The sequence below is a fragment of the Mesoplodon densirostris genome, chromosome 4, assembly GCF_025265405.1.
Source record: "Mesoplodon densirostris isolate mMesDen1 chromosome 4, mMesDen1 primary haplotype, whole genome shotgun sequence".
Lineage (NCBI taxonomy): Eukaryota > Metazoa > Chordata > Mammalia > Artiodactyla > Ziphiidae > Mesoplodon > Mesoplodon densirostris.
The window spans coordinates 88139058-88152688 of NC_082664.1; the positions used below are offsets into that span (position 1 = coordinate 88139058).

The 13631-nt window shown below is 38.3% G+C and overlaps 1 protein-coding gene across 2 annotated transcripts in view; it reads right to left on the reverse strand.

The window, feature by feature from the left end:
* Positions 1–643: 643 nt before the first annotated feature.
* Positions 644–13631, reverse strand: part of UBR1 (ubiquitin protein ligase E3 component n-recognin 1) — a 155961-nt gene continuing 142973 nt past the window's right edge. The window contains exons 44-47 of one of the 2 annotated variants that reach the window (XM_060096704.1): positions 11172–11249; positions 4823–4993; positions 2898–2999; positions 644–1134 (exon numbers count right to left, since the gene is read on the reverse strand). In XM_060096704.1, coding sequence (XP_059952687.1) covers positions 993–1134; positions 2898–2999; positions 4823–4993; positions 11172–11249 — 493 coding nt within the window. In that variant the 3' untranslated portion in view covers positions 644–992. The remainder of the gene's footprint in view (positions 1135–2897; positions 3000–4822; positions 4994–11171; positions 11250–13631) is intronic. The other variant, XM_060096705.1, reaches the window with a different exon arrangement.

A 13631-nucleotide genomic window follows, 5' to 3' on the forward strand; every position in this document is an offset into this window, starting at 1 on the left:
TCTAATTTACAGCTGCCATGATCCATTCATTGGGGGAATTTTCTTATCCTCATTCTATAGATAGTTTACATCAGAACTGCATCAGGTTTCTGAGTCAAATAGAGTGGTGCCACAATCAAGAGATAATTGAACTCATTTTAGAAACTTGCCTTTGGAAAATGGAAAGTATAATTTCAAAACACAACAAAGCTAATCCTCACCATCAGAGGTGAGGACTGCAGGCTTTGTTTCATCAGGGATAAATAATAAATACATTATCCTAACTCTTCTTGAGGTCTACAGTAGGAAAAAAAAACCTTTTCCACACTGGCAGAAATTTGCCTTAGAAATGGAAACTTTGTCCATATAGAAATATAGTTTAATTTCTGGCTGAAACAGTAAGTGGCACTTTAGGGGCATTTCCTTAAGAGGGAAATTATAAAATTTTTACTTTTTGGAAAACTTTCTCAATTGAAGTACACCGCATGGTTTCTGAATTTCTCTTTAGCTGCAAGGAAGACTAACACAGATTATTAAATCTTGCCAGTGATCCATTAGCTAAATTAAATTTGGGGGGGGGGAAACACCAAATACAAATTGTAGAAGAGTCAACCAACATATAAGAATGCCCACACACACACAAAAAAAGAATGCCCACAACTGCTTGATGTGACTTCATTTATCAGGTGGATGAAGTGAAGTGGGACAGATTATGAAGGGAAATACGTTTTCTGGAACTATTAGCAGAATCAGACACTTGGGGTGAAGAAGCATTTCTTTAGTGTTCTGGAACATAAAATAGATTAATCTATGTCTCTTTTTTTTTCCTTTAAGCATATGTTCATTAATTGAAAGAAATACTCCATTAAGGAATATTTTATTGATGTATGTGAATCTGGACACGGAGCAAAAGACCCTCCAACCCTTCCCCGGCCCTCAATAAGGTCTCCATCATTTTGAATCAGTCTTCATTACTGTCTTCATTCGTGATTCTCCCCAGGCAGAGTTGGAGCTCACAGTAACTGCCAGTTGAATCCAAATAACATCTGATTAGTTTCCTGGCTCCTAGCAATCTCTTCTATGATGCAATGCTGCTGCCACACCAAATGGAGCTTCCGATACCGCTCACGAGATAAATGAAGGGGGTTGCCCCTCCTTCAGGGGGAGAGAAAAACATGTAAGCTTGAATCAAATAACTACTACATCTTTATTGTTTAAATTAGTCTGAACTTTTGAGATGTTCTTGGAACTGGGAGGAATCACCAGGACAAGGTTTTAAAAGGTATATTTTCCCTTCACCACTGATCACTATGAACTTGATAAGTTACTTAGCTAATGAAGAAGAAACTTACTCCTTGATTATTCAGAAAAATAGGTCAAGTATACCATGGGCATTATGGGACCCCATTTAAATGGCTAGAAAGGTTTATAACTTGAAGCAGTTCTATTCTTTTTTGAGTGGTTAGCCTGAGTAGGTCTTTAATGGCTTTCTGGCCTCTTATAGTTTATCCAGCTTTGATTTCTGATCTTTGGACGGCAGAGGTTAGGTCTGAGGTTTAACACTAAGTCCTCAAATTATACGCTGCTCCTCAGAAATACTTAGTTATTATTGTCTTTACGACACAACAAACTTGCTGGTGATTAGCAAGTATTTAAATAAAATTACTCCACACCAATTCTAAGGTTGCACAGTTTGTAACACTGTATAACAGCTAATCCAAAATGACTGAAGTTTGGCTGTTGCCAATGATGGAGAACTGTGAAACTCTCATCCCTGGGGCACTCACATGTCTCAGCTGGTTGGGTATTTTCATATTGCCTAACTAACTTAAAAATTCTGCTTCTTTGTACCTTTCTGGAACAACACAAGCCTCTTATCCTCAATCATTAACTACTTTCACCCAGCTTTTTCTTCCTGAATCCAAAGACTTTCTCTATGCAGGTCAAAAGCTGTTACAATAAAAACAAATCTCCGGGGCCTCCCTGGTGGCGCAAGTGGTTGAGAGTCCGCCTGCCGATGCAGGGGATACGGGTTCGTGCCCCGGTCTGGGAGGATCCCATATGCCGCGGAGCGGCTGGGCCCGTGAGCCATGGCCGCTGAGCCTGCGCGTCCGGAGCCTGCGCGTCCGGAGCCTGTGCTCCGCAACGGGGGAGGCCGCAGCAGTGGGAGGCCCGCATACCGCAAAAAAAAAAAAAAAAAAACAAATCTCCGTATGAACAAAGAGGTTCCAAGCCTCATCTAATAAGCCGATTCATTCTGAATAATATATTGGGTTGATGAAAAAGTTCAGATTTTTCCATAAGATGTTACAAAAATCCCGAACAAACTTTTTGGCCAACCCAAAATTTCAAAAGAACAAACTTTTAAACAAAAAGAGCTTATGGTAAGGGGATCTAATCTTTATCTATATGTACTTGTGGGACCATTGTGGCCTTACCTCCTTCTTCTCATACCCATGAGTGGTACTCCAGTTCCTAACACCAGCGAAGGATACAGAAAATTACAGGATTCTAAGCATTTTTGCTAATGTTTAGAAGCAAAGAAGGCTGACATAGCTGGCTAATAAAAAGTTTCAAGTATTGCAATGGAAACAATGAATATCCATTTTAAACCAAACTCCCTCGCTGGACACTACATATTTCTTTCTTTTATACATCAGCGTCAATTAAACCTTCTAAGTAATTCTGAAGAAAGGTTGATTAAAAATAATAGAGCATTCAAACATTAGGATGGCGGGTGTCTAAAAATTTTGGAGAAGCACAAACTTGTTGAAAATTATGTGTTACATTTAGGATGGCATCATATTTAATATTTTCAATTTATAGCTATTTAAAAATATCTCTCAGTATTAGCTTTTGTGTTTAAAGAGCTGCCACCATCCATGTACAATAATGTGAGTAAAATTTTAAAAACTTACTTCAGGCCAGGGTCTGTTTCTCCATATTCATCCAAATAAGGGGCTGGATAGGCACAGCCTCTGGCTTTACCTTCAACCAGGACTACTCTACATTCTCTGATTCTAAGGGACAAAACAACCAACAGAAATATTACTAAGTGCATGTATGCAAATGACAGGCACTGTGTCAAAGTTAATCTAGAGAAAAGACATGGTATCTGTTAAGAATTCAGTATAAAGACAATATAGACAAACAGACTAAATCGTGTTTTGTCTAAATAAAAGAGAATGAACATTGCTGTTTTTGTTGAAGCTATGGGAAAGGATCAATGGATTTAGGGAAATGGGATCAGTCAGTAATACTGACTAAATATACTGAAGAGAGGAAGGAGGTTATCCTATGTGAACCATAGGTACCCTGGAAGATGGTGGCTGGGGTTGTTTCTGTCCTATTTCCTGACCTATGACCTGGAGCGGGGGAGGGAGCTTAACAGAAGAATAGAACCACATCTCCTAGTCTGATAACCCTGGGCCAGAAAGAAGGTCATCTATGGAAGTGTCAAGCCTTTTCTGGTTAGAGCCAGCCTCCAACAGTGCACATTATAAAGAACCACTGTAACCCTGAAGATACTTGGGGCTCTTACAGCAGAGAAATGGAAAAATAAAAAATAATGTTCGTGTACATAAGAGATAAGTACTCTAGAGAGAAATTATAAAATAAACAGTTGGAATAGGTAGTGGGTTTACTCGCTGTAGGTACCCTAGAAGAAAATAGGTGTTTGGGCTTTGCTTCCATACACTTATTCTCCTTGTTCCAACAGATGCTGATTAGCAGTGATTACATATTCCTAGTGAGTGAGATGTTTGGGTTTATATAAACAGAAACTAGATTACATGGGGAGAATGGAAAGAAAAAGCACATGCATCCACTTTGAATTTTTTCTCTCAGGAAACTTGCATTTTTCTTTCATAAATATGAGAGACTATTGGTCTGCTCTCAGTCATTTGCTAAGACACCAGGGAAAACAATGGTTGGCTGGTAGAGGAAGTGAAGCAAATTAAAACATTCAAAGGACAACATAAAGTAACAATGTACATATCCTTTGAAAATACAAGTTTTAGGATTCTAAACTCTTTCACTATACCTGATTTTTACACAATACCAGAGTAATCAATATAAAGCCTATCATATTTCACGTTTCCATTTTTTTTTTACCATCTTTATTGGAGTATAATTGCTTTACAATGTTGTTAGTTTCTGCTGTATAACAAAGTGAAGCAGCTATACGTATACATATATCCCCATATCCCCTCCCTCTTGCATCTCCCTCCCACCCTCCCTATCCCAACCCTCTAGGTGGTCACAAAGCACCAAGCTGATCACAAAGCACCAAGTGCTATGTGGCTGCTTCCCACTAGCTATCTGTTTTACATTTAGTAGTGTATATATGTCAATGCTACTCTCTCACTTCGTCCCAGCTTACCCTTCCCCCTCCCTGTGTCCTCAAGTCCATTCTCCACGTCTGCATCTTTATTCTTGTCCTGCCCCTAGGTTCATATATATGTGTTAGCGTACAGTATTTGTTCTTCTCTTTCTGACTTACTTCACTCTGTATGACAGACTATAGGTCCATCCACCTCAATACAAATAACTCAATTTCATTTCAAGTCTACCATATTTATTTAAGGTTTTCCACAAATAATGAAAATGTGAACAGATTGCAATTTTTAACTCCTTATTTTTTAAACTACTTACTTCATATTTTTTAAACTATTATTTACATTTGAGAAGGTACTTAAGTATTTTTTCAAATGCAATTGCATGTGAATAACAGGTCTATGCTCTAACTTCTGACAGATCATATCCTATCAACATACTGTCCTGCCATAATGGCCTCCAGACTGGATTCAGATTCCCTAAGTTCATTATGAAGCTTCCTACTTACTTTAGGAAAATGCAGACTCCAGCTCCACAGTGAAGGGCATGAAAAATGCAAGCTCCCACCTCTTCCCCATTCACAATTTCTTGGCAGCAAATGTTCTGAGAACACAGTATGGCTCCGCAGAAAAGACAGAGGACAGGGTGCTTTCGCTCATCATCTGCAGACCGTGGGCACCTCAAAAGGGAAGAAAACATTCAATATGGTGGAGAAATAATAAAAGCATGATATAATCAGTTAGCAGTGTTTTAGATGTATTAGCAGTGTTTTCATCACTGGCTGCTTTGCAGCAAAGAAAGCTCTTAAAACACAAGGAAACATTTCATTAGATGATTCCTCTTTAATACTTTTCCTTAAGAAGATAACAAAAAGTCTTCTGATTAATTCATAGTAAGAAAATTTATTTTTAAATATGCAGTGTTCTGCGAATTCCCACAAAGTGTGGCACTTAAATATGCCTTGAGATTGAGATGCATTTAGAGAATCCAGTCTTCATCTGACATGACCAATTTACAGTCAGCTTCCCCCTCTGGATTGGTTTAGTCAATCTTGTGTCCTCATTATTGGAGCAATGACCTTGAAGGTGTACCAATTACTGCTGTTGTTTTAACCACAATTTTCAGTAGGGGTTTAAACACATTTCCCCCACTTCTTTGAAGTATTGAGATCTTTAAGGTTGAAAGGGGAGACTGCAGTCTTTGAGTTGATGCACCTTTCCACCTGTGAAACACAGCCAAGTCTTGGGAAAGAAAAAGTGACAAAGTTTACTTGTTTGAACCAAGTAGTACTATGAGATCTGGCCATTTGACACAGTGGGCATGCTAGAGCCTTGCTATAATGCCCCCAAGAGGGGTATCACTCTCTGAATTAAAGTGATAATGGCTATCTTTGTAAAAGAGCTTCTTATACTCCTATCTCTGCTGTATAATGGACATAAAGCAAGCATCAATTTGGACAGAAAAAAATAAATGCAACCCCAGGAGAGATCCATTGATGTCCACAATTGGGTCAGAATAAAGAGCACCAAAACGAATCTCTAATATGGTATTAACAGTTTATTCTCTGATGCCCACTTTCTTAGGCAAGATAAGAAAATCACTATTCTCTACACAGGAGCAGAGGGACTCCCTGTATAGGTATTCCATTCCTGTCTCTTATAGATGAGGGGGTTATTTTCACTTCCCGGGCATTGCTCTTTTTGGACAAAGCCAACATCTTCTTTAACTTTTAGCACAGGATGGCTGAGTCCCATCCTATAGAGGAAAATGGGAGTGATGCCCCTGAAATACAGTCACTGACCAGCCACCCTCCTACGCTAGAGATGACTCAGTCTTAATGGGAACTAGTAGTAACAATAAAACTGGAAGACAGCATAAGATTTATTATCATTTTTACTTGAAACCAATAAGTACTAATATCATTCAGGAGCATCGTCACTGTGATTAATGATTAACACTCTTCTCAGAGCCAAGATACCCTTGAATGACTAGACAACAATATCTATTCACAGGGTGTCTGTGATACCAATGCAGCCCCAATATTAGGAAAATCACTGAATTTGGAGCTGGATGCAGTCTCTGAAATCATCCAGCTAAGTTTTGGAGGGCTGAGAGGTAAAGTGATTCAGTCACTTCTTTAGTTGGCTGACCTTAATCTGCCTGAGACAAGCAGCAAGGGAGCTGAAATTGAGGTCAATTCTAACTGGTAATAGAGGCTGAACTATGGGCTGCCCAAGCCCCTGATGGGCCCGTTAAACCCCCTGGCTTTGTGGCTCAAAGTAATGGTTATAACTAAATAAGAGAATTTCCTTAGTCATTCTGTAGGGTGGTGATTCTCAGAGTGGGCCAAAGAAGGGCTCTTCAAGCCCTTAAGATGACCCTGAACTGCAATCTCTCCTTTTGAGTCCTTCAAATGACAGCAAGTTATTTAACATATAACTAAAGACTAAGTCACCTTATAGATCAAGGCAGTTAACTGGAATTATTAATTAGTATCCTTAAATTTGAGAGTTAGTTGTATTTACTGAGAGCTCTAATTAAGTTTACTAATAAGTTTAGCTGTTGCACAAAGCTTAGGAACATTACAAAACGCCTAACTGAGCTTTGGAATTTCTGCAATTTGGGAAAACAATGCCTTGTCACCAGTACGTTATCAATGGAGTCTTGAATAGCTTTGATTTTCAAGCTACTGAGATTCTTGCCTTTTAATTACTAGTTACTGCTAGTTTCATGTCATCATTATCAGTCTGGTTTGCTATGGGTGATGTGTGATGCTACTGGATTGTCAAGGATACAGAACTGCATCAATAATAATTTTGGCTTATTATTTTCAAGACGATGCATTGTGATTCAAATATGAAATATTCACAAACCAATGGCTGAAGCAGATACAAATATGATTTCTCCATTCAGTGACATTTCACTGGTGGTGTGCTGCTCATTAATTTATGCTATTCAAATAACTTGCATCATATTATAGAAGGCAAAACAAAAATTACTGTTAACCTTATTGAACATAATTTTATCATATAGCATCATGGGTTTAAGCTCATGTTGTTCTCTTATAGAAGTAACTAACAGGTAATTCATACATGGTATTAGCAATGAGCACAATGTAACTTGTTTTTATTGCTTCTCACTAGTCTTTATCAGCTTTTTTGATTTGAAAGTGATCAGTGAAAGGGAAGACGAAGATAAAAGGAAGTTTGAGAAACACTGCTTTAGAGTAGTGTTTAATCTGATTGAGGCAGGAGGAACATGGTGCCAGAAAAGGCTAAGGGGTATATTCCTCTTTCCAGTACCTAGGCTTGCACTTTGAGTCACAACGTTACCTGTTTTACTGTTATAATGGGCTTCCATATAAGACTGTGTTTGAGGGAAAAAAAGTGTTCTTCAGTGTTATTTCAGTGAATGAATGTGGTCACCACACTGTAATGCATGTAAAACAGTGTTTAAAGACACATGTATAAAAGATATTTCTAAGACAGCTACTTGCTTGGGAAGTTGAGAACAGTGCGGTTCCTCTACCAGAACAACTACTGATCTGACAAGAACTGTCTCAAGCAATTATTCTGGGAACTCAGAGTCAGGACAAACACTTGCAGTGTCCAGAGGAGTGCTTGACAAAAATGAGGCTAGTACATTTCAGCATTCTGTGTAGTGGTTACCATCCCTTATCCCCCAGCCCCACAGCAGGTAGCTATGGGGGTGGCTGCCCACAATCCTGGTGCAGCATGCTGGTGCCAAGGTGGGCAACAGGGACCTTGTCTTCAAAAATTACGGTTGTATGTTTAGTTTTGCCTGGCAGTTCACTGAGGGGCTGGCACAGAAACTGACCATTGTTTCAGCTCCTGTGGGCTGAAGCAGCTTCCTTGGTGGTGATGGGAGTAGAGGGGATTTAAAGAGGCAGATAGTCTTTATATCTTTTCTTCTCTTTTTTTTTTTTCTTATTGCATCCAGGCATTTAAGGAAATCTCTGTCAGTTACTGGCTGATCACAGAGATAATGGAACAGAGACTTCAGTGAACACACAACGAATAGAGTCTTTGCAAAAATAGTTTGGAAAAGTCACTAAAACAAACAGGTAACTACAGCCTTATCAAGCAACAATGGCAATTCCTGGGATGTGGTAAGAATCTGATTTTCAGAGTTATTACGTTACAATACTCAAAATGTCCCATTCTCAACAAAGCTTACAAAGAAACAGAAAAGTATGGCCCATTCACAGGAAACAAAAAAGAGACTGACAGAAATCATCCCTAAGGAAGCCCAGCCATGAGACATAATAAACAAAGACTTAAAATTAACTCTCCTAAATATGCTCTTTGAAAGAAACCATTAACAACAACAACAAAAACCTAATGGAAATCAGGAAAGTTGCAGGGTACAAGATCAACAGACAAAAATCAGTTGTGTTTAAATATACCAACAGGGCTTCCCTGGTGGCACAGTGGTTAAGAATCCGCCTGCCAATGCAGGGGACACGGGGTTCGAGCCCTGGTCCAGGAAGATCCCACATGCCGCGGAGCAACTAAGCCCGTGGGCCACAACTACTGAGCCTGCGCTCTAGAGTCCGCGAGCCACATCTACTGAAGCCCGTGTGCCTAGAGCCCGTGCTCTGCAACAAGAGAAGCCACTTCAATGAGAAGCCCGTGCACCGCAACAAAGAGTAGCCCCTGCTCACTGCAACTAGAGAAAGTCCGTGTGCTGCAACGAAGACAAAATGCAGCCAAAAATACATACATACATACATACATACATACACCAGCAATGAACAATCCAAAAAGGAAATTAAGAAAACAATTTCATTTACAATAGCTTTCAAAATAATAAAATACCTACGAATAAATATAATCAAGGAGGGAAAAGTCTTGTACACTGAAAACTGCAAAACATCACTGAATGAAATTCAAGCAGGCCTAAGTATAGAAGGCATCCATGTTCATGGACTGGAAGACTTAATACTGTTAAGAAGGCAACACTCTCCAAAGCAATCTATGGATTAATGCAATCTCTATTGAAATCCCAATTGCCTCTTTTGCAGAAATGAAAAAGCCAATTCTCAAATTCCCATGTAATCGCAAAGGACCCCAAATAGTCTCAACAATATTGAAAAAGAAAAACAAAGTTGGAAAGCTCTCATGTTACAATTTCAAAGCTTACTACAAAGGTACAGTAATTTAAAAATGTGGTACTAGCATAAGGATAGACTTATAGACCAATGGAACAGAATTGAGAGTCCAGAAATAAACCCAAACATCTGTGACCAACTGATTTTCAAAGTAGGTGCCAAACCTATTTAATGAGGGGGAAAAAAGAGTCTCCAAAAATGGTGCTGGGACAACTGGAAACCACATGAAAAAAAGAACGAAGTTGTACCTCCTACCTTATTCCAAAAATTAATTCAAAACAGATTCACAGCCTAAATATGAGCTAAAACTATAAAATTATTTGGAAAAAACATGGGAATAAATCTTCATGATCTCAGATTTGGCAACAAATTCTTAGTTTTGATACCAAAAGCACAAGCAACAAAAGAAAGAAACATAAAATGGACTCATACATCAAAGGACACTATGAAGAATATGAAAACACAACTTATAGGAGGAAATATTTGCAAATTAAAATCTAATAAGGGTTTAATATCCAGAAAATAAAAAGAACTCTTACAACTCAACAACAAAAAAGATAGTCCAATTATAAAATGGGCTTGGGATTGCCATATATACACTAATATGTATAAAATAGATAACTAATGAGAACCTGCTGTATAGCACAGGGAATTCCACTTCGCTGTACAGTAGAAACTAATACAACATTGTAAAACAACTATACCCCAATTAAAAAATAAAAAAATAAAAAATAAAATAAATGAAAAATAAATAAACAAAATGGGCAAAAAACTTGAACATACATTTCTCCAAAGAACATATACAAATCTGTAACAAGAACACAAAAAGATGTTCAACATCCTTGATCATTAAGGAAATGTATATCAAACCACAGTGAGCTACCATTTTTCACCCACTGGGATCGCTTTAATTAAAAAACAAAAAACAAACAAACGAGAAAATAAAAAGTGCTAGTGAGAATATGGAGAAATAGGAGCCCTCATACGTTCTGGTGGGAATGTAAAATGGTGCAGCCATTGTGGAAGACAGTTTAATGGTTCCTCAAACTGTTAAACATAGGCATTACCATAATGACCCAGCATTCCACTCCTAGGTATATATACCCAAGAAAAATTAAAATATATGTCCAACCAGAAACTTGTACATGAAAGTTTGTAGTAGCATTATTCATAATAGTCAAAAGAGGGAAACAACCTAAATGCCCACCAATGGATGAATAGATTAATGAACTTTGGTATAAACGTACAATGAAATATTATTTAGCCAAGAAAGGAATGAAGTACTGATACATCCTACAACTTGGATGAACCTCAAAGACATACTAAGTGAAGAAAGCCAGACACAAAAGGTCATAGATTGTATGATTCCTTTTATATAATATATCTACTATAGGCAAATCCATGGAGACAGAAAGCAGATTGTCAGTTACTACAGAATCGGGAAAGAGTGGGATGGAGAATGATTATTTAGTGGATGCAAGGTGTTTCCCTGGGGTGATCAAAAAGTTTTGAAATTAGAGAGAAATAGTGGTTGCACAACATTGGCAATATACTAAATGCCAATGAATTATACAAAATTGTATGTTATGTGATTTTCACCTCAATTTTAAAAAAAGATTGAAAATCACTGTTACAGAGGATGCTCAGTGGTCACTTTTAAAAAAAGTTTGCTAGTGGGGGTGAGTTTGCAAGCTCAAAAAAGTTTTAAATATATATTTCTTCTTACCTGAAATGAGAAGCTTGATTTAGGAGGCAGCTATAGTCATCAGGAAGCTCTATCAAACTATTTCTTTTTCTAGGGTACCTAGAAATATAATTTAAATGGCAATTTTATTTTATGAGTAAATAAGCCCAGATCAAAAACAGACCAAATAACAGAAGGAAGAATGTTTTAAAAATAATGAAAGGAGGGGAATTCCCCGGTGGTCCAGTGGTTAGGACTCTGTGCTTCCACTGCAGGGGGCATGGGTTTGATCCCTGGTCTGGTCGGGGAACTAAGATCCCACAAGCCGTGTGACGTGGCCAAAAAAAGAAAAAAAAAACAGTTTAAGGATTCATATTTGCAATCCATAGTAATTCCTAATGTTGACTAGATTAAATCTAAACTTTTCAGCCTAGAATTCCAGATCTTTCATCAGCTGGTTTCCTCTTCAAACCCAACTCCTACTATCTCCTAAGACTAAATTGTTCTAGCTATATTTCTATACTGTCTAGGAAGGTAACATAATGTAGTAGTTAAGAACACAGACTTTGAAATCAAACAGGCCCAGTTACAAATCCTGAATTCTCTGACACCTGACAAGTCACTGAACCTAACCCTGTATTTCCTGGTCTGCAAACTGAGAATAAACATATTATACTTTCTCAATCATAGGGCACATCATCAATTTAGTAACACATTTCCGGGGGGGGTGGGGTGAGGAGAGAAACATTAAATACTCATGCTGATTTAAGAAATGAATAGTATCAAGGAACCTCAAAGGGCTGTTGAGAACTCAATAAGATATTGAAGTGAAACATAATATACTTAGTACTTGTTACATGTTTGCAAATGTTATTCATTCTCACCATACTAATATGACAAAAGCCTGGCATGCATGTCCTGGGGAAGGTCATCTGAGTAACATGAAATTCTCTCCTCAAACCCCAGTCAATTCAAATTCTACTATAATCTCTTCTGTGTTCAGCTAAAAATTATCTCCTCTAAGACTAAACTTACATCATTAAGAATATTTACTCTTTATATTTCTATAGCATTAACAGTATATTCCATATATTATTATACTGTATCTCATTTATGTACACAATTAGACTATAAACTACCTATGACCAAAAGCTGTATGTATTGTATCTTTTAACTCTCTCAGAGTATTTTAGTTTAGTACCATGCTGGAGAAACAGTAGATGTCTAAAAGGCACACGATGACTTTTGTGAGATTAATAGTGCTAAAATATGTACTCATCTTTTAAACTCTTCTTTTCTTAGTGATGTGAATACTACTGCATCTGAGCACAGGAGGTGGATCTATAATCTCTAAATCACTAAAGTTGGGTTAAGTGGTAGGCAGCAGCATATGCACATTTAAGGAGAAGCTGAAAGGAACTCAAGGGGTGAAAACAGATGAGAAAAGAAGGTAGCAAATGCACACTGTCTCACAATGTTTGCTTTAGCCATAAAAAAAAAATTGTGCTGCTGTTAGTATTTAAGGCTGGGGTCAATTCCTCTGCTTGTTTATTGACGCAATGCAATTTGAATAAAAATCAGAGACTGTACATAATACAAACCAGGCCCTGGAGGGGATGCAAAGAAGATAAGCATGCAGTTCTGGCCACTGTTGAGTTTACTGTTCAGTGATTTACAGTGTTGGCCGGGACACACATACACACACATGAACAGACACATATGAGAGGATGTGTTAGGATAGGCTTCAGGGAGAAGGTAACATTTAAAATGGTCCTTGAGGAGGATTTCCCTGGTGGCGCAATGGTTAAGAATCCGCCTGCCAAGGCAGGGGACATGGGTTCAATCCCTGGTCTGGGAAGATCCCACATGCCACGGAGCAACTAAGCCCGTGCACCACAACTACTGAGCCTGTGCTCTAGAGCCCATGAGCCACAACTACTCAGCCCACGTGCCACAACTACTGAAGCCCACGTGCTCTAGGGCCCGCTGCTGCAACTACTGAAGCCCACGCACCTAGAGCCCATGCTCTGCAACAAGAGAAGCCACCTCAATGAGAAGCCTGCACACCACAACGAAGAGTAGCCCCTGCTCACCACAACTAGAGAAAGCCCGCGCACAGCAAGAAAGACCCAACACAGCCAAAAAATATAAATAAATAAATTAATTAATTAATTTAAAAAATTGTCCTTGAGGAAGAGATGGATTTTGATTAAACCATAATTTAAGGGAGATGGGGGGCTGAAGAAAAGTTTTGCTGGGTAGTCTCTAAGCTTATAGAAAGGAAAGATGGAGAGGAGGGAATAGTTCTAGTTATATCTTTATTCTCAAAAAGAAAGAAAGTGGTTTATATGAATACTGTCACTACCCTCTCATTTTAATACACTAGCAGCTCCAAGAAGCCTTTTAACAGGTATGCAATAGCTTAAGGAACAGGTGCTGGTGGTGTCAAACAACTTAAGAGGGAAAAGACAGCCACTCCAAGAAAAAAATCAACTGTATGAA